This window comes from Saccoglossus kowalevskii, chromosome 3 (genome assembly GCF_978046115.1).
Source record: "Saccoglossus kowalevskii chromosome 3, keSacKowa6.1, whole genome shotgun sequence".
In the NCBI taxonomy this organism is placed as follows: Eukaryota; Metazoa; Hemichordata; class Enteropneusta; family Harrimaniidae; genus Saccoglossus; species Saccoglossus kowalevskii.
Genome location: NC_140643.1, coordinates 11,900,581 through 11,927,323, shown reverse-complemented (window position 1 = coordinate 11,927,323; position 26,743 = coordinate 11,900,581). Strand labels below are relative to the sequence as shown.

At 34.0% G+C, this 26,743-nt stretch overlaps 1 protein-coding gene across 1 annotated transcript in view; it reads right to left on the bottom strand.

The window, feature by feature from the left end:
• The window catches only part of LOC100368431 (A disintegrin and metalloproteinase with thrombospondin motifs 9), a 61,410-nt gene that overhangs the window by 22,691 nt on the left and 11,976 nt on the right, over nt 1–26,743 (bottom strand). Inside the window, exons 6-24 of the mRNA XM_085497284.1 lie at nt 24,102–24,142; nt 23,184–23,289; nt 22,883–23,029; nt 21,286–21,427; nt 20,283–20,384; nt 19,540–19,749; nt 18,275–18,392; nt 17,506–17,642; nt 16,369–16,486; nt 8,473–8,568; nt 7,792–7,958; nt 7,211–7,340; nt 5,684–5,829; nt 4,162–4,317; nt 3,262–3,477; nt 2,989–3,156; nt 1,780–2,016; nt 1,207–1,365; nt 816–992 (exon numbers count right to left, since the gene is read on the bottom strand). Coding sequence (XP_085353410.1) covers nt 816–992; nt 1,207–1,365; nt 1,780–2,016; nt 2,989–3,156; nt 3,262–3,477; nt 4,162–4,317; nt 5,684–5,829; nt 7,211–7,340; nt 7,792–7,958; nt 8,473–8,568; nt 16,369–16,486; nt 17,506–17,642; nt 18,275–18,392; nt 19,540–19,749; nt 20,283–20,384; nt 21,286–21,427; nt 22,883–23,029; nt 23,184–23,289; nt 24,102–24,142 — 2,773 coding nt within the window. The remainder of the gene's footprint in view (nt 1–815; nt 993–1,206; nt 1,366–1,779; nt 2,017–2,988; nt 3,157–3,261; nt 3,478–4,161; nt 4,318–5,683; nt 5,830–7,210; nt 7,341–7,791; nt 7,959–8,472; nt 8,569–16,368; nt 16,487–17,505; nt 17,643–18,274; nt 18,393–19,539; nt 19,750–20,282; nt 20,385–21,285; nt 21,428–22,882; nt 23,030–23,183; nt 23,290–24,101; nt 24,143–26,743) is intronic.

Genomic DNA, 26,743 nt, shown 5'->3' with positions numbered 1-26,743 from the left:
GAAAACTCTTTATTTCATTGCATAATTGGTGTAAGAATTTAAATATTATTTAATTATTTTCTCCTTTGACTATATAAATATAGTATGATATCAAAAACTATTTACAAAGTATGTATAAAACATTATATCTATTTATTTTTATTTTGTTTACTTTGCAGTACACAGAAAAGATGGGAACCTGTAGACTGTTTTAACTTTTTGTGAGACAGAGAGAATGTCCAAATTGTACAGCAATGAAGACTTTATTTACTCAAGGCCTTAGGACAAGGAGTCACAGCTATTTTACCCTTGCAAATACCCTTAAAATCATCTAATTGCTACAGTCAAAAATTGTTGCGATGAAGACAGAATGGTATACTGTATTTCAGAAAAATACAGCAGTGTATCCACACTTTAATTTTATCAGTTGTTTTTTCCCATTATACTTGTATGCATGGAGGTTCCCAAATTGTTGATGTGTCATCAAATCTACCATTATTTTCATCACCATTCATAATCGCCTTGTAGCCATGGAGATGTCCTTTCAGTCTTCTAATTTCTCATCTCCAATTCAATAGGGGTACTGATAACCATTTTACTTGATAAGCTATTGACGATTATATGTATAACTCACAATTTGTTCACATTAAAACTGAAAATTTTCTGATTAGCAAAGGTATTTGTATCACTGCTGCTAACAGCTCATTCATATCCAATAAACAGGATATGCATATGTAAGTGAAATCACATCCAATACCGAACAAGTCGTCATTCAAAATAAATATTATCATAATAATGTGTACTGCTAAGTAGTATGTATACAAACATCAGCCTACCGGTGACCAGTCATTTCTGTACCATTCCGTTGATGAAGGACATTCTCCTACATTGCAAGGAATGGTGTCTGGCGGCCTCTCTACAGGGTAACATCCATGGTCATTCAGTGGCTGGCCATTATACGTCTGACACTGTACAATACGAGATTTGGTGCCTCCACCACAAGATCTGGAACACTGTTGAGGAGAGCAGAGAAATATTAATAATGTAATAATAATATGGTTGAGCCATTTAGCAGTCAGGTTTCGAGATGTGGTTATCATAAATCTAGAGCAATTAGGATCTTTGGTATTTATTTGATGTCCAAAATACTGAGAAAGTTAAGTGGATGGTACATTATGTGTTACAGCATGGCAACATATAAGACAGATGAACAGTCTCTAGACTTACAGTTCCCCATTCGCCAAAGTTCCAAGTAGGACATGGACCTGCATCACATACATCAATATCAGTTGGTTTTAGTGACTCATCACAGGAACTAATATCACCATTTTCATCTTGACAAACTACAACACGTCTTTTCCAACCCTGATCACAAGTACTTGAACACTGCAATATATAAGAATAAATTTTAATAAAAATACACTGGTAATCTCAATCGCAAGGACACAGACAACTTTAAATACTATATTTCCTCTATTAATAGCACATGCACTTAGTACAAAAATAACAGAGATGTATCAATGCAAAATAAAAGTTGTATTTGTGTACGCATGTTCAAAATAATCCTATGGAACAACATGTGTAAATACATTGTTTATTTACTCAAAACACACTGGTATGAGGTGTTTTACTGGTCAAATAAATGCATTTTGGGGTTTATGGGTGCTTGCAAACAGAAAAAAACACACACAAAACACTTGCAAGTTAACATAACTATACAAGATAATACCCAAGTATGGATGAAATCTGATAGTGACTATATGATATGTTTGTTTGTTTATGAAACTGATTAAAACTTACTGATCCCCAGGGCCCAGTTCTCCAATGACTTGTATGTGCCACTTTAATGTTACTGATAAATACATTTGCCACAACTATTTCATCACTGATCATCATACATTGATGGGTATTGCACTTTTGTTCTGAGCTAGGTCTTTGTGATACATCACAATCGGTTTCAGTTATAGCTATTTCACCATTTTCTTGAACACATGCCACATAACGACTGGTTATGCCTGAACCACATGTAACTGGACACTGGAAAAAATAAAAATGATGCCAACAATATTTTAATAATAGTAATAGCTAATATGGCTGGGAGCTAATAGAAAGGTAATTTCTTTAGTAGACTATATCAAATGGGAGGCAACTTTGCAATGCTTGAAAATGATGGGAAACATATTATTTGAACCATAATTCAAACACCTAGGTTAAAAAACAATAGAATTAGAAGCCCTGTAAATAAAAACCAAACAAAATTGTTTTAGTTTTGATTTTAGGATAATCAAATTTGTTCTGGTTCCTGTGACACCAGAGGGCAGTATAAGATTTACCATTACCATCCATTAAATTGACACCTTCACATTTTTAATATGTCATCCTACACATTAGGCAGAATTGACAGCATACAGCATACTAATCCCAAAAAACTTTGTTGACTTACTAACACTATTGCGGTTTTCAGTAACTAACCGCCGACTGATAATGAACAGAATTGGACCTGATGCACAGAGTTGAACACCTGAAGCAGGCATTGATAATGTTAATTAATTTACGACTGTCTGGTAGTAATAATTGGGTTACCTAGCCATCAGAGGCCATCTTATCAATGAGCTACCTGTCTTTTCAATTTCAGTTGATGCTCCATATTCAGCACAAGATAGACAATGTAGGTGGGTAAGGTACATATGCCGGTACTAGTCAAGGTATGGTTTTCATCAAGTATTAAAATGATATGGTCTCTCTTAAGATTCTTTTACTTAATATACATATAATATTTATAGAAAAAAAACATCAACCCCTAAAAATATTAAATCATAAATTGGATATTATAAGTTTATAATTTTAATAAACCTATATTATGCTGACAGATCCCTTTTGGAAGTAAATATGAGAAAACTTAACATTCAAAATGAATAATTGTGGTTCAAATTTTAACTTTTATTATATTACAGAAATATGGAACTGTGACTTTAAGATAAGTAGATGACCAAAATACTTGGCACTCACTGGAAGCCATTCCCCAGTTCTCCAATAAGGACAAGGCTGAACTTGACAACTTTCTTTGGATGGTGGTTTTTCAGAATCAATGCATTCTCTGTCATCTGCTCCTTTGCCTTCACTGTCACGACAGCTGACATATCGCTCCTTGCTACCAACTCCGCATGTCTTTGAACACTGATGATATAAATACAGATATTCAGTACAATAATTGGCTTTATTAAAATACCAATGCAGCGAAACAATGTACGGTAGTGAAGTCAACACTTATTTTATACTCACTTGTGTCCAGGATCCAGTTCTCCACTGTGTGACTCTAGGTGATTTCCTTATTAAAAGCTGACTAGTAATTGTTGTTGGCACATTATCAGGGCATGCAGGTCGGTTACATTCCATTGTAGGTATGAGTGCAGGACTACAGTGTTCTTCATCAAGTATGGTACCATCACTAGCACAACATTCAATCAGTTTATATCCTCTTCCACATGTAACTGAACACTGAAACAAAAATAAAAGACTTTCAATGTTTTTTTAAAAAGAAAGTTTTCTATGGGAAGATACTTGGGTTAATTTTTCTGCTCATTAGACATACAATATTGAAAATCAAAAATCCTTGTTTCTTATATTTTTACTCTCACTTAGAAATTCAATTCAAATTGAAGTACTCCTGGTATATTTCAACTACCACTATCGTCGTGCTGTGCATGTTTTAATTTTGCATTCAAACAAACAGTGTATCTTTTAAGTGCTGAATACATCACACGAATGAAACCATATGCTTTAACCTTTTCATCATCTGTTGCCTTTTTTCATCACAAATGCACAAAAGTCGTCCTTTTTATAGTCTGCACTTTAACAAAAATCACCAAATTTTTCGAGTAAAGTCTGAAAATTGACTCAAATTTTGTCTGTTCTCAAAAATTAGAGTTCATTTTCAGAAATATTGAAGAATATAAGAAAAAAGTGCAGAATAATTTTGGCGAGAAAGTCCGGTGCTGAAATAGTTATTAGGGTTAAAAACTTCAATAGACAGTACCCTGGTAGGATCAGCCTATGTCAAACACATGTATATGCTTGGAAACAAAATATATAACATTCCCCATTTTTTGTGGAAGAAAGTTTATCTATTCCATTACAATAAAGTTTTGAAATGCAAGATGGTCACTGTAAAAGTGTACTTACTGTACTGTATCTCCATACAGGGCAGTCTTCTAAAACACATGCTTCTTTACTGGCTGGCATTGTGGCTTGCTCACATTCTATTTCACCAACATAATCGTTACCATACATACAATGCAACTGTCGAACTCTCTCACCAGCTCCACATGTCACTGAACACTAGTGGGAAACAATAAATACTATGAGGTTATTACGAAAATACCTCAAAGTATGCACAAAGACAGTACAGTTAGAGTATCGACCGACTCGCAGTGGAGGTTGATGCGCAACGTACTGTCTTCGTGCATACTTTGAGATATTCTCGTAATAACCTTATTTTTATACATCTTTTCCTTCCAAGGATACACCATGGGAATGTCGAAATTCAAAATGCTTAGAACAAGCAAACAGAGTCAAAATCTGGTGGCAGCCATGTTTGTTTTTATTATTAGAGGATGCTTATGCACATAATCATTTCATATTTGGAATTTCTTTACACATGTATGGTAGGATGAAAATACCCCGTAAAATACCACAAAATGACGGCACACTGTAGCTTATGGCGTTATGCTGACAGATGTATAATAATTTGTAATATTGCAATCAATCAACAGCTTTTTGTATTTTCTACTTGTGATGATATGATGTCAATGAGCCTTGTAAGATTTAGCCCTGAGTACAGTCCTGTGGGTTGGCCTCCTTCCACTGATCATTCGGCCCTCACAGTCCTGAGAAGGAGTATAAACTGGGGATTCAACTTGTGGCTACAAATTTATGGTGGAGATCCTTTCATACAATTTTCACAATTGTAATCAGCCGAAACGTAGATCAATCAATCTAGCGATCATAAATACCTTTCTTGTGGCCAAAAAATGAACCTACAGCGCTGGAACATTGACGAAAGCTAGTTTTAGGAAACAAAACAAAGTTTTATTTATAAATATGTCAAGAGGGTGGCATATATTTTCTGCTGACGTTGGAAAATGTTAATTAAACAACCCTGGTGGGAAATCTTTTGTAATTTCGCTTCCAGTTGAGGTTTTTGGGATAATTAAACGCATCGACCTGCTTATTTTTAGATGCAAAGTTGAATGCCTCTTAAATACTACGTTTCACATGGTGTCGAATCCCCGGTCTATACATTTTCTCAGGACTGTGGGAGCCAAATGATCAGCGGAGAGAGGCCAACCTACAGGACTGTACTCAGGGCTATGTAAAATTCAATCTGAAATAAACTCATGTATTCAATGTTCTTTCTACAGGCCACACATCCTGTTGTACAAATGTATGTTAGTCTGACAAAATGACCACTAATTTGAATCCTTATTGTGTTATTGTGAATCTCTAATATCAGACATGTCAACCATACTTTTACTTTTAATTGAAGATTATTTGAAAAACTTTTATGTGAAATGATAAATAAATGACCGTACATATATCTGTTATATTACCGGTACATGTATCTCACTAATAATATTGAAAAATACTGATAATTCAAATTACTGGTATTGATTTGTAAATTTTTAAATAATTTAAAGGTACTGACTGTTGACCAATCTGTATGTTCCCAGTAAGGACACTTCTGTTCCTGACATGATGTCGTGATTATTTGTTGTTGAGATATATCACATTCACTGTCACTCAGTTCAGCACCAGTATCTTCTAGGCAGCTGGCTCTTCTATTACTTCTTCCTCCACCACATGTGACAGAACACTGATAACAAATGTGAATTTTACTGACACTGAATCACAAAACTATACGACAAATCTCAAGTTTGAAAATGATTTAAGGAATTATGGGATTTCAAGTTGTACTGCAAGAGAAATGCCTTTATTACTAGCTTGACAAAGATCAAGTCAAGCAATGTGTTGCAAGTCTATAATACTTTGGGTAGATTGATACACTGTAAAAATATTTTTGCTATTTTCGCTAAAGGGGTGATTCAGCAAATATATTGTTTTTCCTATATTTTACAACTCATCAAAAATCAGTGAAAATACAAAACATAAATAATACCAAAAAACAATTAATTCACACCTAAAGTAAAGTATTTTACAGTAGTGTAAAAGTTAGAGATTACATTAGAATTTCTGGGTAGCGTGTTCCAATGTAAGAAGATTGTATAAATGCACATACCTCAGACCAACTACCGTATTCCCAGTGCGTTTGACGACAACTACCCTCACATTCAACATATTCCAAAGGTTTTGGTTGTAAATCACAGTGTTCTTCAGAAATTGTATTATTATTTCGTGAATTTGTACATACGCTCACTTGATGCTGTTTACCAGTACCACAACGAACTGAGCATGCAGTTGTGATTTCAGTTTGCCATCTATAATTGAAATATGAAACTACGCTAACTCATTGCATAAGGTACACTGTAGAAATAATAATTAACATATTGTCATTCATAATACTGAATGTTTTCACTAATATATAGAGGCAAACTTGTTCGGCTATCAATGTGTCAGTGAAATTGTAATCACTGCATTGCGTTACAGTAAATATTTATGAACATGTGATCTCAGTCTCAAATTAGTTGATAGATGGATTACACCATTTTCTGTATTGTCACTTACACAGGAATACATTTTGCGTTACAAGGTGCCTGAAGAGCAGGTGGTTTAGATTGGGCGTTGCAGTGATGATCTTCTACTTTTCCTCTGTCATCTGCTCCCACACAATGAATGACTCTCTCTTTAACTCCTGATATATATAAAAACAATAGCATTTGCCATTAGTAATTAATAATTAGTAATTACTAATTAATAAATTTGTGGCTCCTGAAGTGTAAATAGTAGGTGCACATGCTGACAGTATATATACAGCTTTCAGACTATGTGACAGGAATGTGTCACCATCTTCCAACCATAATGGCATTACAGAAATTGCATTCTAAGATTAGTCATAACGCTTTATTGGGGGGACTATTATGTGACATATTTGATGGTATGTACGAATTGCATGATAGTTACAGGGACACCAATATGAAATAATCTCAGAGTGCAACTTCTATCTACTATCCCAGTATTAACAATGTCCGGAAAAAATAGAGGGGCTGCAGCTTACCATTACATTGTTTTGAGCATTGTTTCCATGGACCATAACGATCCCATACATAGATGACAGCATTATCTACAATTGGGACGGTGTAAGTATATCTAATCCTTGGGGGATTCAAACTACCAACAGACAACACCTACAAAGAAAATGGCAAATAAGGACCTTGAGAGACGAGTTACAACACTACAATCATCATTAAAGTATTTTACACATATGTTATGTACATCGCAAAGTATCCATATTAAACACTATTCGGCACACTTCTGTAAACAGTGACTCACCAGTGGATAATGATTTTGTAATGTATCATAAATGAGAAATTGTTCAGAGTCCACAGCATGAGAATTAGAATTTATTGGTCATCTCAAGCAGAGTATATGAACGAGGTGTACCCTGACTGGATAGTAAGGTGTTATAGTAGGACAGCAAATAAGGAACAGTCTTACTATAACAGAACTCTGAATATACTTATATTGACTGGGATTGGCTCAACACTCAGGTGTTATAGTAGGACAGCCAATAAGGCACAGTCTTACTCAAACAGAACACTAATTGCACTTACACATGGCAATTCTGATTTGATTTACCTGTACAATAATATCTTCTTCTATCTTTCTAGAACAATTAATTCTTTCAATGGTAGTGTTAGAACCACTATATTCAATAACTGCTCCAGCTACTTCTACAAATCTTCTGTACATACTAACAGCAAAATTACCATTCATTATATATTGATAGTTGCTATTCATAAGAGCTACAACAAAAACAAATATAATTTGCATTACTTGGATTGAGGACATCAGACAAACGTTTTTAAGATGGATGCAGCTAATACATTTAGAACAGGAATTTTCTGAAAGTTGACCAAGTTATTCCCAGTAATGTTTACTTGAAAGTCTGAAGAAAAATCTTGAGGTACCCAAACTAGTTCGAATAATGAACCTTAGTTCCCTAGGTATTTTAACCCATAATCAATTCAAAATGGCTGTCAAAGAAGGGTGTAACACTATAGGGAAATCAACAAGTCAGTGTTTCCATTGAAACGAATTAGGGAACTTAGTGCTTTCCAAATTGTTCACTTTTTACTCATTAGCCATGTCCATCCTAGCAATTAGCTGGTTTGGTTCTTTCATTAGTTCCATTTATAAAGCATAGACGGATCAACTGTTGAGCTCTATTAAAAGAAATTTGTCACCAAGCTTAGAATCACATAAGACTAGCGTTTGTATGTACACATATGCAAATGAGGTACCAGAAGTAGTACTCACCTAAATAATTATCATCATCAATTTGGTTTTTATAACCATGCTGACTGACTTCTATATTTTTAGCACCAGAAGGTATTTGAACAACTGTGTTGTATCCTAATAACAGAATAACAATATTTTAGAACATACAATGTTTGATTATTTGGCACTTCCAATCATTATTGCTGACCAACAGATGGGAATTTTAGGAAAGATGGTATGTTGCTTTCATAAAATCATTCCTAAAGTTTATTGGGTCTTGGGGCTATTATGCAAAGTATTTGAACATGTATGAATGGGGTCTTTGGGTTTGTTATATTATCGATTCAATCTGTTATGATGCATGTTTTGTATAACTTGTTTAAGGCTTAAACACAACAGTTTATTTGACAACAACAAATGTATGTTCAGTCCTAACTCTAAGATGGCTGACCTTAGAACCGCTCTGACCTGGGTGTTCTGACCATCATTTATATTCAAATTGTCCAAAGACACATTTTTGCAACTGAAACTTTTTACATCACTTATTACTGTCACATTACATTACTGTTATTATTACACTTATTATTGTCAAGTAGCTCAATGAATAAGCAAATAATGAAGAATTTTTATAAGGTTTACATCACTTTGATTGAAACATCAGACAAAGACAAAGTCAACAAACATAGTTGAACTTTGGTGACCTTGCCCTTTGTTATATACTAGTAATATAATTCCCTTTATCATAGTTTGTTTCAATATTAATATGCATTGTCATAATTAATTTTGAATACAAACAAGTTTTGGGGTTGAACCAACTGTGGGGAATCAGTCTACCGAATGTCCTTAAAAGATGTAAATATCTTACAAAAACATTGGTGTCTTATTTGTTTAATTATTTTAAGGGACATAATTTCCAGCTTTATTCAAAGTAATTGAGATATTTTAGTATAAAAACAAATGCCTCATCGCAGAAAAAAAGTGCTGTATTTAGACATGAATAGATTCATAAAACACGCAAGATAACAGAAAATCTTATCTGGCTTTTGTGCAAGTATTTTGTACAGGTTAATGATTCACTGAGACAAATATGAACTGCCTTGCCTCATTGTGTGACTACTGTATTATATGAAAAGTAAAAAAAAAACACCCTCTATGAATAGCTATCATATTGCAAGCTCTACTTTGTATGCAAATCTTGTTCTCACATGACTTAAATAGTTAGTTGATGTCCAGTGGAGGGAGAAGTCAACAGTACTGTTTTCTCCTGAGAATCTACATCTTCCAATACTGCAATCTTTGTTTTTGAAGTGCGTTTTTAAACTAGTATTATAAAAACTCTATCATTCTGTTCTAATAGCTGAAACATATTCCTGTGAGTCTTCATTTGTCGGATGAACTGTTTGTCAAATACAGAATACATATATTTTAGTACAATTTTCTTTTCAAAATGTGGATGCAACGTTTTACTTTTTATGTATATTTTATGTATTGTCTTTGATTTGATAACTTTTGACTAAACAGATTTTCTATTAGCTTCAGATCTTGATCAAAGTTTGGCACCCAGTTCATAGGAGTGCTTATATTGATTTTCTGACATTTTGTTAACGCTTCAGCGTGGTATTAAGATTTTGTTTTCAGGCTTGGGTGGTACCAAGGTGGAAAATGGTTGCACATATGGGGGGTAATTCCTGGAATTGCAATAGAGAGGGTTCAGGCCGAAATACATATATATATAGTGTTTCCATGTTTCGTCTGATATTTCTGTGGTATTCTGCTGCTGTAAATAATGCAAGATTTGTTCCGAAATTCAGTGTGTTGTGTGCACTCCAGGGTTATTTGTTTTTTGCTCAAAACACCCCTATTTTTTAATGGCAGAGTCGAATAGTTTCACTCCCACTGGGAAATCTGCATTGTTACTTGAATGAGAGCTAACTAAACACATTTTCCAGACCGGCGAAAGTGTATGCAACAGCTAATTTTAACAGCCTGTCACGTGATTTTAGTCTGAATGTCAACATCAAAAGAGGCTAATCCATTTACGCAGGTATAACTGGGAATAGAATATGTGAGGGATTGTATCAACAGAGATGTGTATAATGAAAAGTAACTTCTATCCTTCTTTTGCATCGCTGAGCATTTCTGTTTTAGTATACTGGTTTGAAAATGTTGAATTTGCATGATTTGCAATGTGTTTTTTTACTGAAACTCCCCTATTGATCGAATCCCGGGTTTGAAAGAGAACGGCACACCACGTGATTCGTTTGAATACAATGGTGAAGGCACGCAAGCATGACTTATGTTGTCAGCAATAGTCGCTGAGCTTCACGCTACAACTTCACTTGTGATGTTGCTTGTTAGCCGTGGATTGAATTAATCTTGATTACCGGTTAAAATGTTGCTTATTTGGCGTTGGTGATCTTTATTTGAAACTGGGTAACGTCACCAGCAGAAACCTCCTGGGATTTTGATGTTGATGGTTGCGCCTCCATGGCAATCGCTAATTTTACTGTGGATGGATATTCCAAGAGCCCTTCGGGGTTTATAAAACTCATTCAACATACATAAAGTTCTCTCAATCGTAGTAGTCCATGTGATGTACACCTAATATGCCAAACATGTTGCTGAACGATTTTGCCAATGAAAACAAGCCGGTTGGCGATCCACTCCACGAAAAAAAAACTAGCAATATGTTTTCGGCTGTTGCCATGGTAGGACATGAACGTGAAGCTAACGTCGGTTTATAACTAAAACCGGGCACCGTATACAAAGTTCGCAAAAAAACATTCAGTCCTTAGAAGTCATTTTATTTTATTGCTAGGACGTATGCTGTTGTTAGGGATTGGTCAGTTACTTTGGCCTGGGGGTGGATCAGTAGGGGGGTTACCCTGTTTTTGATTTTGCGAATGAGGGGGGTCACCCTGTTTTCCACAATTCACACACGCGCTTATGCATATATTTTTTTAAATTTTATTTCAGAACAATAGATTAAAAAGTTAATCGTACAAATGTGTTCTTAATAATAACTATTACCCATATTGCCTATAAATTTGTTGATGCAAAAAATGTTATAGGCTAAATATTTTGGGGTTGAAGTTGACAAATAACTAACAGATTATGCAATGCGGCAGAGCCCAAAAATTCAGTTGTTGGCTGTTTCCATGGAAACGGTGGTCAGAATTTGTTTTCAGATTTTACCAATAGTAACTTTGTGCCCACACTCAAGCTGAGCAAAATGAGCTATGTTTGAGGTGTTGTATCCAAAATTTGTAGGAGATACAATTCCTGATAACTAGGGTGAGGGTGTGACCTACCTGCTAAGTTTGAGCGAAATCGGCCAAGCCAAACAAATCACAGAAGAATTAATACGTGAAAACACTAGAAATCACACACACACACAGATACTCAAAATTAAAGTGATTTTAAGGGCAATCCAAGTGGAGCGAATCGCCAATACCATGTTCATTTGCATATTGACCGTGAAAATACCAAAAACATCATTGCATGGGTGATATGCAAATTAGTTTTAGTCAAAATAAGTTACTGCTTAGAAGTACCATTACTGTTGTTCAAATTTCATTTCACTCGGCAAAGATATTCATGTACCCAAACGTAAAGTATCGTACTTCTAAATATTGTTTATTTCTGCTATGTTTCGAAAAACCCTACTCTTGAACGGACTACTTTATTCGCTCTCAGACCTCATTTGCATATGGGGTGTGGAAGTACCGATTTTGTTTTCAGGGACGAATCAAAATAAACTGCAGTATATATGTAATAATGTGGAATACTTCCTTTCACTGTGAACATTTTTCCGCTAAAATAAATTCCAGTGAAAATGACATTTCCCTCATACTCTATTGAGACTTGACACAGCACAGTGAAAATTTGATTCACACCGTATGCTTGAAAACTTTTCATCGAAAATAAATTAAGTGAAATTCTGTGTGATTTCATGACAGTTGAAAATGAAAAAAATTATATGACACCCAACCCTACCACTCCATACACAATGTAACCACACCTCAAAAACATCCTTTCATCGGTGTATTCTATTTGAATTCAGGAGAAATTTAAATAAACAAATTATATGACAACGAACTTAATTATAATTTCAACCTCTAGTTCAGCACTGATTAAATAAACTACCTCGTCTTTATGCCAACTTGAAGTTATTCAATGCCTACACCAGTGACTTCAAAATCTACACCAGTGACTTCAAAATCTATGTTTCAATTCCAGGAATTTCACTTGCTATTAATTGTATGGGAGTGTCAGTCTTTTAATTTCTATTGTAATGTCAATTTCTTGTGATTACTCGGAAAATGAAGCTGTAACCACAGACCACAGTGCTGCAACTAAATCCTGGTATAAGCACCGGTTAGGCAGTCTTGAACTATGCATGTGAAGCCAGCTGAGAGGTATATCCAATCCTATAGATTTCTCATTGTTTGGTAACTATTTGCTGCAAATGCAACAAAAATCAATATAAAAATATTACCCACACAGCATTCTACAGGTTACTTGTTTTCTGTAAAGATTTTATTGGTAGGTTTGCAAATATGTATCAGACTGTGCAAAAAATCTCTCCATGAGTTGGTTTTGAAACCCAGTATAGTATTTCCATGGGATTTGGGGGATACATTACCAAGGATGTTATTACAAGATAAATGATTTGCTTCATTAAACACATACAACAATGCATATTTCCACTGAGATCAGTGACCTTTGATGTGTATCACCAGTTATCAGTCAAGTAGAAACAGTCAAAATATTTTATCAGATTTTCTCAATTTTTGCATGATATTTTCATACAGGACATCTGTTGTTCAAACTCAGGGAAGACTTTATACTGATGAATAAGGTGACCAAGTTTGATGAAGTTTGGAATAGAATTATTAACGACGACGACGACAACAACGACAACGCCGGACAAAATTTTTCCCTTAATATACCTTTCCCTTCCATCTTTGATGGTACGGGCAAAGTGAAAAGAGCAACTGTACAGCCAGATGTATTTTTGTTTACGATGCTTTTGCAAACTTTCATTAAATGCACAATCTATCGCATGCATATGCGAGGAAGGTTCCAAGTTTATTTCCCAAATGCATACTATAATTACAACATCATTCAAGACTTCACAGAGGCATCAAAGCCAATCTCATAAATGCCCAGCCAAAAGATTACATTGGTGCCCTTTAAAAAATATAGTAATTTATTTATATTACTTAAGGATGAGCAATTTTATAAATTTAGCCTTGCCATCATATATACATCTGCAGGGTCCTCCACAGTTTGAAAATTAAACAAAATGCACCAATGTGAAGGTCGAGTGGGCGTGGCACCTGACCTTTGACATTGGCATCTTTTGTACAATCACATATGCATAATATATATATTTATTATTACAAAATAGTTTCTATAAATAAATGAGAAGTTTGAAGAGCTATTATTAAGTAAACGTCACCACATACAATCAGCTGATTTTAGCTCCACGATTCATCACGGCTACAGCAGTTGTTTACCAATAATGATTGCATCCAAAACAAGAGACTAAAAAAGTTTGTTAAGTTGTTTTACCAAATAGATGCATACATGCATTATTTAATTTTAAATTAGTCGCAAAAATTGTGATTTATATTTATTTGGACGAAGCAATTTAAAATTTATGTTGTCACACAAACATTCAAAATTGGTTCATTAAAAAACTTGCATGAATGTACGTCATCAGCACCGAAAAGCAAGATGATCAAATGAAATAAAATCTACACAATAAAAGATTTTCAATCTGCAGTTAATAGTTTCTATAAAAAAATAATAGCAATATGTTAAATCAAAGAAAGCTTAGAAAGAACTCCCATGTACTGAGGGTATTGAAGACACATTAAATATAATTCAAAATTACTTGTACTTGAGATGTTGATGGAAAAGCTGAAAACTAATTAATGCAAATCAGAAAATTAATATGAACAGATTTGAGTGTAAAACTAATGAGGTCCGCACAATGTAACAGAAAATCTATGTACCAAGTTTTATTGAAATGTGATTAGAAATAAAAAATTATAAATTATTATGCTAATTAGGGAATTAATATGAACAGATTTTACCCCAAACTAATTAGGTTTGTACATTGTACTAAGTTTCATTGAAATGGAATAATTTGTACTTTAGATATCAGTGTGAAAGCTTAAAATTGGTTAATTATGCACATTAGGTAATTAATATGTACAGATTTTAACCCACAACTATCCAGGTCTGTCTATTGTCCTACAGCATCTATGTACAAAAATTCATTGAAATGTGATAATTAGTACTTGAGATATCAGTGTGAAAGTTGGAAATTGGTTAATTATGCAAATTAGGTGATTAATATGAATAAATATTTACTGAAAACTAATTGGGTCTCTGCATAGTTCTAGATTCATTGAAATGTGATGATTAATACTTTAGATATCAGTAGAAAAGCTGTAAATTAATTACGCAAGTTAGGTAATTAATATGCACAATTATTTACCCTAACACTAATCAGGTCTCTGCATAGTCCTAAAGGATCTATGTACCAAGTTTCAATGAAATGTGATGATTAGTACTTGAGATATCCATGGAAAAACTGAAAATTAACTAATTATGCAAATTAGGTGATTAATATGCACAAATAATTATCCTGAAACAATCAATCTCTGCATAGTCCTCGAGTATCTAAGTACCAAATTTCATTGAAATGTAATGCTCACTACTTATATCAAAAGCTGAAAATGAATTAATTATGCAAATTAGGTAATTAATATGTACTGATGTTATCATAAAAACTATCAGGTCTGTGCAGTGTCATATGACATCTATGTACCAAGTTTCATTGAAATGTGATGTGATGAAATGTGATTAGTATCAGTGGAAAAACCAAAAATTGACTAATCATTATGCAAATTACTATGCACGAATTTTTACCAAAAACTAATTAAAACCTAGAATTAGTTCAGAGCATCTATGTACCAAGTTTCATCAAAATCCAATGAGTGGTTGTTTAGATATCAGTGGAACAGTCATGGAATCGCTAAAAATTAGCTAATTATCATGCAAAATAGATAATTAATATGCACAGATTTTTACTAAAAACTAACCAAAAATACGCATAAGTTCTGAGCATCTATGTACCAAGTTTCTTCAAAATCCAATGAGTGGTTGTTTAGATATCAGTGGAAAAGTCATGGAACCGCTAAAAATTAGTTAATTATTATGCAAATTAGTTATTTAATGAGCATGAATTTTTACCAAAACCTAATCAAATCTGCAAATTGGCCGAGAGCATCTATGCACCAAGTTTCATCAAAAACCGATGTATGGTTCTTGAGATAGCAGTGGAACAGTCGGACACACATACACAGACACACTAACTGCAAAGACTCCCATTATGTGCTTCGCACATGGGAGTCAAAAACTATTTGTTTGGTTACTGTGAAATACTTTATTTTCGCTGGAATTAATTTTCGCTAAAAAGGCTTTTGGGGCATTTTGTATGGAATTTATTTTCACTGATTTTTGATGAGTTTAATGTAAAATATAGGAAAAAAAGTATATTCGCTGGATTTTATTTTCACGGAATCATCCCTTCAGCGAAAATAGCGAAAATAAATTCCAAGCGAAAATAAAGTATTCTACAGTATCACCTCACAATTTTCACAATTGCACCTTAAAAGAATGACCCAGTTACCCTTAGCATGATGAATCATCTTTGGAAGACAATGAGTGGTGGTCTTTAGCTGCCCTTTGCCCCTGGTGCAAGGAAATGTAGCAGGGCACTGACAATTTAAACAGGGCGCCAATTTCAGATAACAGGATACGGCGCCCCGTTTAAACCCCTCGTGTTACATCTTCTCTGTATATCAAGAGGGAAAATCTACAAGTTTTCAACAGGCAGTACAATAAATTTCATCTCACCAAATATAGCTTTATTATAAGTATCTGATTTTGCTTTACAAGAGGAATCATCGCCACCACATATACCACATTTATCTTTTCGAGTAGATGACCCCAATACATGATCACATCCGGCTTTCTAAAAAAAAAAGAAGTGTATTGTCATTTAGACTATAGAGGGCGCTATCACTCAAGATTTGTATAATGGGAAACACATGTATTATTATCCACTGGGTTTTAATTTTGCTATTCGTAAATTAAATAGAACTTTTTGTTTCAACAGAAAATCCAGTAAATATGATTGAATATCAAAATAATGAAATAAATTATCAATGACAAAGTTTTCACAGAAGTATTTGTTCATAAAGAAGAAAATAAGCAGACTATCACAGCAGAACACACAAATTGCATGCAGACAGTAGTTAAAAGCAATAGTTTGGCATAAATATTTATTAGCTCTATACTTATGTTTAAAGTTTATGCACCTTGGTTGCTGTCTTTTGAAGACTGGCGTCTGACCAAACTCTCAGCAAAGTGAATTCTATGGACTTTTTTGAATTTTAAAATAGCATGAATAGAATACTAGTGTGAACCATTTATTTTCATTGATATTTAATTCACTATTTTTAAGTCCACAGATTTGCCAAGGAAACAATGAGTTATATTGTAATTAAACAAGATGGCCACCAGTCAGTCATCTTTGATCTGATTGTAAAACAAATTGTCATGGACATGTAAACTAAAATGTACAATGTATGTACCAAATTTGAACAAAAACTAACTAAGCATGCATAAGATACCCTATTTTGAAAAAAAACAAAATGGCTGCCAGTCGGTCATCATTGATCCGATTAAGAAACAAATCGCCATAGACCAGTATGAATTAAACATATTCCATTATTGACGTGAAAAAACCACATATACCGGTATGTGTAAAACCATCAATTATAGTCAGCTGATGTAACTGTAGGGTCTGGTTCTCACTGTACACTAACTATAAATAGCACAGAAATAGCAACCAATAAGAATTTGTTTACAGACGGTTTTCTAGTAAAATGCATTCTAATTGGTTGAAAAATTGAAAAACTGGTTGAACACAACTTACATAAATTAGGACTTTACATTTCAATATTAAGGAGTGTCTAAAAAATTACTAACCCTGCATAAACCACGAACACATATGTCATCAGTATCTGGCCCGCATGGTGTGCCATCAACAACCATTTTAGCTAGCTGGTGATAATGAGCAGTACCAGATGCCCTGCAAAATAACTTACATCTGTCTTGTATTTGAACTGAAAAAAAAATAAATAGACAAGTTTTGAAAACTAGTAGAAACCAGTTTAAACTGGTATCCTCATGGATGTGACATCGTCAACACTGGTAGAACTAGTAAAAACCAGTTTAAACTGGTATCCTCATGGATGTGACATAGTCAACACTGGTAGAACTAGTAGAAACCAGTTTAAACTGGTATCCTCATGGATGTGACATCGTCAAGACTGGTAGAACTAGTAGAAACCAGTTTAAACTGGTATCATCATGGATGTGACATCGTCAACACTGGTAGAACTAGTAGAAACCAGTTTAAACTGGTATCCTCATGGATGTGACACCGTCAACACTGGTAGAACTAGTAGAAACCAGTTTAAACTGGTATCCTCATAGATGTGACATCGTCAACACTGGTAGAACTAGTAGAAACCAGTTTAAACTGGTATCCTCATGGATGTGACATAGTCAACACTGGTAGAACTAGTAGAAACCAGTTTAAACTGGTATCCTCATGGATGTGACATATAGTCAACACTGGTACAACTAGTAGAAACCAGTTTTAACTGGTATACTAAATAGATGTATTGAAAAACGGTAGAAACTAGTTTGAACCAGTGTGCAATCAGGGATGTGACAAATGATGTACACTTACTTCCACTATATTTTGGAACATATCTAACATTAGGAGGTAGATTGTTGAGATTAAAATGTTGCCCATCATAGTATGAACACTGTTGTTCTCGAAAACTTGGTTGTCCTGGAGGGCAAGGCTGAAGGGAAATACAAAAATATACATAAATACCTGTGTAACCTTGGTTAATATATTGTGAGATTCTGTAAATGTAATGTATGTATTCAATTACTATTCATCATTTCTTGTTTATCTACATTTTATGCAATTTGAAAAAAATTATCGAACAAACCAAAATAATCTGTCAGTGTACACTAATGAACATTAGTATGATAATGTGTGTGTCAATGCAATGGTGCTGTCAAGTCAAGATTGGACAAAAACCAAAGTGTTTTCACAAAACTGCAAGCCATCTTACTAATTAACTGTCCAACTGCTATAAAATTAGAAATATTGGTGAAACAGACTGACACAAGCTAACATATGTTTGTGCTTTCACCATACAATAGCTAAACAATGTTCATATGTCAGTTACATATGTTGTTAACATACTGTAGCTGCAATACAGCAATGAATAAAAACAAAAGAATCACTTCCTAAAAAACACTGACACTAGAGGGAGATCAGCATCAAGCTTCACTATTTTCACTGGAAAAACTTATAAGATAATTTTATACCTAATAACAAGATTTACAGTTACTTACAACCAAACTTAACTTTCCAAACACTATCCATTTTTTTTAGATTTATTAATCCTCGGGCGGACATCCGGGCATTTTCATCGCATGGCAACCATCACGGTGAAAACAAAGGCCGAAAACTCTCAGAAAATGGTACTTTGGGACGGTTGTTGAGACTCCCCTGAACAGTGTAACAAGATTACCTCTGCGTGTGTAACACATATAAATTTGATTGTTCAGGATTACTTCAAAGTTGAGTTCCTGTTGTTTTCTCACATTTTCACCGGCTCTTCACTCGGCGTTCCGTGTTCGTCAGTAGCGCGCACTGAGCCCATAGAAATACAGGGTACAGTGGTGCGTGTCTTAGCAACGTGGAACGTCTTGTGACGTAGTTCCGCCCCGAGCATATACAACATGATGGCTATGGGTCCCATATAAAACAGAACGTGACACAAACTGCAGTGTATCAACATTAGTTTCTCATTCAGCATTTCATAATTCCTTGTAGAAAATGCGAGAAATTACATTTTTCTTACTTTTTCAAGCAACTAATCATGAATTAATTAATACAAAACATGAAAGTGAAATTCATTAATCTGCAGTTACCTTTGTATGACATGGTTTGAATTTTGTTCTTCTACCAATGCAATATTTACCACCATTCTTTGGATGTGGATTCGTACAATATCTCTCTGATGATTTTACTCCACCACCGCATGTTCTTGAGCACTGTGTATATGGTGACCATTTATCCCAGCCTCCATTTACAGGCTTGCTGTTATGAGTTTTATTTTTACACTCACCCTGAATGCACCACTACAAGTCAACAACATAATAATAATAAATGTAGATGGATCACAGCAGGTGAATGAATCCAGTATTCACATAGATTACAAGACAAATTATACTAAAATTACTACCATGAGAGAAGTACTATTACGGTTGTACTGTTCCGGTCTAGAATGTATATTTGATTCAGTTATCCAAAGTACCAGTGTGTAAACTGCCATTTAATTCTCTTAACTGTGTCTTTTCAATTTTTTTAAGAAATGTATTAGATTTGTGCATCTCCATTAAAAGAGCACATAAAGCAAATACTATATGATATATTTAGATAACTCTGTCATTTATGCAAGTGTATGCACTACCAATAGAGCAAATACAGATAAAATATTCTGCTACTGTTAACGGGTAGTGGTCATTGTACTGCATTGTGATGATATGGATGGGTCCTGTATTATCGACGTATAATTTGCATGTAAAATTCACTGCTTTTCAATTTCAATACATCCTGCACAAAAAACAAAGCCCTTTAGGAGATATTAAATCACATGCAAAGAATACTCTACCTTATTTTCATCACACCATGTACCATCTGCCCAGGGCATATGTTGTGTTCTACAGCCCTCAGACGAAAATGGACTTGTACACCAAAGCCTTTTACAGGCTCTCTAGGAAAGAAAAAAAACACACAATACAACAACTCAAGCTATTTAATTATTAAAATTAAACAAGCCATAGATGGCACAGTTCCCATTAATTATCAAATTTAAGATATATAGTTTTGTTTATAGCAATATAGTTGGAACAAAAACATGTCAGAAGTATGGATCCAGAAGCTGATGCTTGATTATGAAGATTTGTTAACATTAAAATGATTGACATCTTGTATCTGATCATTGAGTACTTGTCTATATTGAAAAATATTGCTCTGGAACAGCATTAATTAAAACAAAATAGCCACCGGTCTGCTGTTTTGAATACATTCATATATCTATAACATGATGTACCGGTATAACGAATATATAAAAGATATGTCAGAGATATGGCTCTAGAAGCACGTTCATTAAAACAAAATGGCCACCAGTCAGCCATTTTGAATTTAATCTGAAAAATAAAATGAGGAACCCTTAATGTCTTATGTATGTACCTAGTTTGAACAAAACCCAACCATAAATGCTTGATTTTGATGATTTTTTTAGCACAAAAATGGCCACCATTCGTCCATCTTGAATCAAATCGTGAAACAAATTAATGTGCATATGTATAATATTATGTATGATGTATGTATGAAGTTTGAATGTGATTGGTCCAAGCATGTCTAGGATACAGGTACGGACGGACGGATGCACAGACATATGGACACACGGATGCACAAAGGTCAATCCATAAGTCCTTGTTTTCGGACTGCGTCTGAACGGAGACTAATTATTTGTTAAAGTTTGAAAAACCAACTGGTCAGTCAAAGGCTAAGCTGTGAGCCAATATAAGATTCAGTGAGATAACTTGCTGCCCAAATACTTGACTTGCTATAACACTATAAAGATGAATATATATTTATGTGATACATACCATATATGGGCAAACGGTTGAATTGGCTCCAATTAGCAGTTCACATTGTCTGTTCACATTGTATTGAGTTCCAGGCTGAGCTTTAGGTAAGACATACATCGAACTTGGTGGCCTGTCCAATAAACACTCACCATGCCCAAGACTATAAGAAATTAATAACAATTGATATAGGATGGATTTGCGTGAAAAGTTCATATAAAATATCTATTGACAAAAAAAACATGTAACCTAACAAGTAACAAGTTTAAGAGATATATAAGATATTTTAAATCTGAAATGATAATTATACATGTTCAATGTATTCAGCATCTTGTCTATGTACAACTAAGATCTGGTTCCAGTATAGCAGAAATGGATTATTCTGATGCATTAAAATTAAAATGGCCACCATTCGACGCAAGCACTGGTTCCTATTATTTAATTATATAAACTAGACAAACCTGCAGCAACATGTTTTCTATTAGAAAACTCATGTTGATATGTTTGTGGACAAATATATTCGCATACTCTAATCAAAAGGCCTTGACATTTTTGGCATGAATCCATGTGTCATTAGTGAATGTTTTTTTTTTTATTACGACAACAGCTACTACTACTATAACTTACTTAACAAGGCTGACATTTACAAGAAAATTCTTGATTACTTTTGCTCTGGTGTAATGAGAACTGTGTACCCTAGGAGTACTGAATCATTGATGTATAATTGGGATTTCATCAAAATACAGGTGCTATATTTGTTGTACTAGTAGTCCAAAATATATGTGGTAGAAGTACATTGTCTATCATGTGGTCAACAATGATTACAATCAAGACAACTTAGGTTTAGGTGTGCTTCTGCAACAGATGTGCTTCTGATAGAGAAACTACAGTATACTGCATAGAATTTAGTGAATTAATAGCTCAGTTTTTATTTGTGCTTATTTTCCTGATACCGATACCTCATGCAGTTAAAGAAAGCCTAATGAAGTTAACCATTTTTTTCGTCATTTCTTTCACAAACCAATGAATTTAACACCTAGTGAATATTTTCCTGCTACCCCAAATTAATAAAAAAATGTATTCTACATTTTATAATACCTTTACATATTTCACTTACAATTGTCCTAAGTTACAAACAGAAAACACTGAAATGATAAAGTTGTAATAGACACTCTAGTGCATTGTTGGAGCTGATGCTTTTGAACATCTGGATACATTTATACAAGTAATACCATTGCATCATGTTATCTTTGAATTAACCCTGTTCAATCAATCTGTATCCCTTGAAGATAATTCCAATGAGCAAAGCATAAGAAGTTATAATTTCTGGGATGGACACCAGATATGACAACACACTGAATTAAATCTACTCTGGTAACTTGATGTCTTCTATTCGTAATTTCTGCTGATAGTTAAATTAAGATAACAAAGCTTGAGATTACTGGATATGACAACTAGCCCACCCAACATCAATGCTTGATTACAAATCAAGGTCTAACTTGACACACAAAACCATGCAGGCTAATTTCCATCTGTGTAGATGGTAGGATAAATGAACTGCAACATATGTTTTTTTGATGGAGAGAAGTAAACACTAAGAAATAGAGTATTAGCTTACTTTAAAAATTCTGTTAGTTCATTTTTACTGCAGACTGACCAGGACCATGGGTTTGTGTTATAAGTTAAAGTTGGTGCCATTACATGCAACTTTCCTGTATTGTTTTTTGCACACTTGTTTCGATCATCATCATGAGGTAGGTTAAATCTGAAATATAGAATGAAAATAATGGCAGTGAAAGTAATAGAATTTATAATATTTAAAAAAAAAGTAAACAGTTGATATGTGATTCAAGCATTCTACAATAACAAACTACACATTATCTGAATGGTTAGTTTGCTGTAAAAGATAATACACTTACACATGACCAAGTTCATGAGCAATCGTGAATGCAGCACTCAGACCATTATCTTCTACAATTGAACAACTGCGAAATGGATCACACATTGTACCCAATTCAGCTAAACCTATTGGTAGAAAATATTAAATATAAATGAAAAAGGTATGCAGGAGAAGATTCCTTTGAGGGGCTACCAGCTACTTTTTTTGTAAATATATTTGAATTTGTTTTACTGACCCAAATGACCTTTGTGGTACCAAATGAGAAAACAAGGTACAAATATGACAGGTCAGATGACATATACGATAATAGCATGAAAATAGATTAATAACAAATCTATAAAGATCATCAATAGACATTTATTTTTATTAAACTTCTAATGTTAAGATTAGCCAAGCATAGTCAGGTTTCTCATTACACAATTGGTATTTTATGGGGTATTTTGATCCTACCATATAAGGAAAAGCGAATTCCAAATATGGAATCATTACGCGCATAAGTGTCCACTAATAATAAAAACAAACATGGCAACCACCAGAGTTTGACAGAACTCCACACAATGAAGTTCGCTGATTCTGATCTAAACTTTTTGGATTTCGGCATTCTCATAATGTATCCTCGAGAGAAAAAATGTATAATAATAAGATTATTACAAAAATACCTCAAAAACATTATATGCGCGTCGCTCGAACTGTACTGTCTTTGTGCTTACTTTGAAGTATTCTTGTAATAATCTCATTATATAATTCAACAATATTCAAATTTCAAACTTGATTCCTACCCCCAAACCAATGTGGAGAATGCAGTGTGGCCATACACTGAAGATACCGGTGACATAAATTGTAAGCATGATACAAATTTATCATAAGGTACTGTTCAGTAGCTGACTTTAATTAAACATTCATATAAAATTACTAGAATGATATAATATTGTCTTACCGAGAGTATCGCATTTGTTAGTTGACCTGCATATGTCTTGTCTGTAAGCAGAAAAGAGAAAAAAAAAAAAAAGTTAGTCTTAAATACATAATATTTTTTCCTGGTACAGATGAAATGTCTTAGCCAGATACAAAATGACAGTTAATGCTGCAAAAAAAACTAATGATGAAAATGTACCCCTAATCTTTATTGCAAACTAGTAAGCAAAGATGGAAGACTTAAAGTTGTACTGTCACAATAGTGTGTACCACTAAAAATCACTACTACTGGTACATATAGTTATAAGCACTGATCACAATAAATCAATAAAAATAATACCGGTATGCACATTTCTTGAAATACTAATGCAAGTAAGTCTCTGAAAGAAATGGTTAGGGTCTATTTTAGGTTACTTTTTCAAGTGTATATACCTTACAATGTCTTATAACTTTGTGCCATAACCGGGGTATCAGCAACCATGCCCACTAGAAAATGTAGATTGCAATATTTCCAGTGCAAGGGATAAAACATTTCAGGGTTTTTTTATCATCTAGTCCATAATAAGGGTTGTACACTTTGACAATATGAAATGAAATGAGTTTCATTGACATATGTTAGTCAATGATCTTATCATACTACAGCACTATTCAATCACTGAAGAAAGCCTTGTCTTACATTTTACTTGCACATCTTCATTGTTTTGTGCAGAAAGTTTCTAAATATATTTCATACTATACAGAATTGTGACAGTAGTGCTTCAAGACATTGCGATGGAAAAAAATAAAACATAATGAATTTGATATGTTTACCATCAAAATTGTGTATTTTAATTTTGGAACAAAGAAAAACATTCCTGAAGACCTATGCCACTTTTTACACCCTTAAGTACCGCTATATCAGAAGTGGATACTTCAAAGATCTATTACATGGAGTACAATAAAAGTCAAAACATTTATTAACTGCGTCCATTTATATTGTCTCCTCCCTAAAAGGTAAATCATATTTCTCCAAAATTATATACAATTCATGGGAGCAGTTATAATACTAGAGCATGAAACTATAGTACAAGAAGAAATATGGTAGCTATTTTATAAGCATAGGCAATTCAAGTAAACCTGAGTGAAGGTATAATACATAACTCACAGGGAAACGTAATGCTATGTATGAGAAAGTACCAGATGTGCGATTCAAATTGGTGAGCACGACACTAAATTGTCTAGCTGCACGCCCCAGTGTGGCTTCCACTCGGCCACCAGGATCCCCAAAAAAGGATCCATGAGAGATGGTGAAATAAGAAGTGATTAGCCAAAATTGTACTACTACTGGGTTAGGAGTGTTCTGACCACCATCCACTATGCTGTGTGCATTCAATTGGCCTTGTGGGGTAGTACATGCTCAGTGTGGCATAAGACTAGGTATTAATTAAGCATCTTTTTTCCTTTTTTGGTGCCAGGTGGCTGAATGGAAGCCACACTGGGGCATGCAACTAAGCAAATATGGTGCTGTGGTCACCAGTTTGAATAACACATGGTACTTTTTCATATATAGCAATAAATTTCCCCCTGAGTCATTCCCCTGTAGAAGCTGCTCTGTCAGATTAAGTTCAAGTATTACCTGATAGATTCCTGATGGATGGCACAGAAAAAAAAGTAAAAAATTGGAGGTTAGTAGTATGTAGTGATTATGACTACTGAATGTGGATGGGGGGAAAATGTTTGTGTTTATTTACATGGAGTATTTGGACAGTACAGCATTTGTCTTATCTAATTATCTCATTCATTCATGCACTGCATTTATCATCGTGTCCATGTGTGAGTGTGACCCTGTCAAGTAGGAAAGCTGTATATGTATATTGTAATAGAAATATCCTGTGATGATTTATTTGTAGATCTTTTTAGTTGGTACAAAATATATAATGAATGCAAGACATTCATTTGATTTTGGTTATAAATATTCCAAGCTGAATCTTGATAATGCACATGTATTATTAACATTAAGTTTTATTTCAGGAAAAATATCCATATACGAAAGAAAAGATGAATACAATGCAAAAATAACTAGGTGAATACATTATTAAAGAGGTTTGAACTGAATAGAAGATTATATGTCATGTTCACCATACTTTCATGCCATCAAGATACTGAAAATAAAATTAAATTGAGAACGCCGTACAATTTTTTGTGATACAAGAGTCCAAAATGTCATAAAAAAGGGTCATTTTCACACTGGTTTCTATGGTGAGTCTATTTCTTCATTTTTGCTCAGTGACATGGGATGATATATTATCATTGACATGAATCATAATATACAATGTCTCAAGGTTTTATACAACTATCAACTTAATTTGATTAAAAGCAGCTTAAACAATTCTCATCTTGACAGACTATTTTAATACCTGTATTTTGTTTTCCTTGTTTGCTGTACCTATTTATAAATTTGAGTCTTTATATCCATGCTCGAGTACAAAGGTTTATAATTTTTTTAGACCTAGTGAGAGGGCCATGCACTGCCACTAGCATACAAACATACTGCATTATTGACACGAAATGGGCAATTTTCTGGTCACTACAAGATTTCTCGTATTGGGTGAAAGGTTCGAAGCAAACGTCTGCTGCAAAAAGCATATGATTTTAATTTCCTCCTTTGTAGTTCAATGTCGAAAT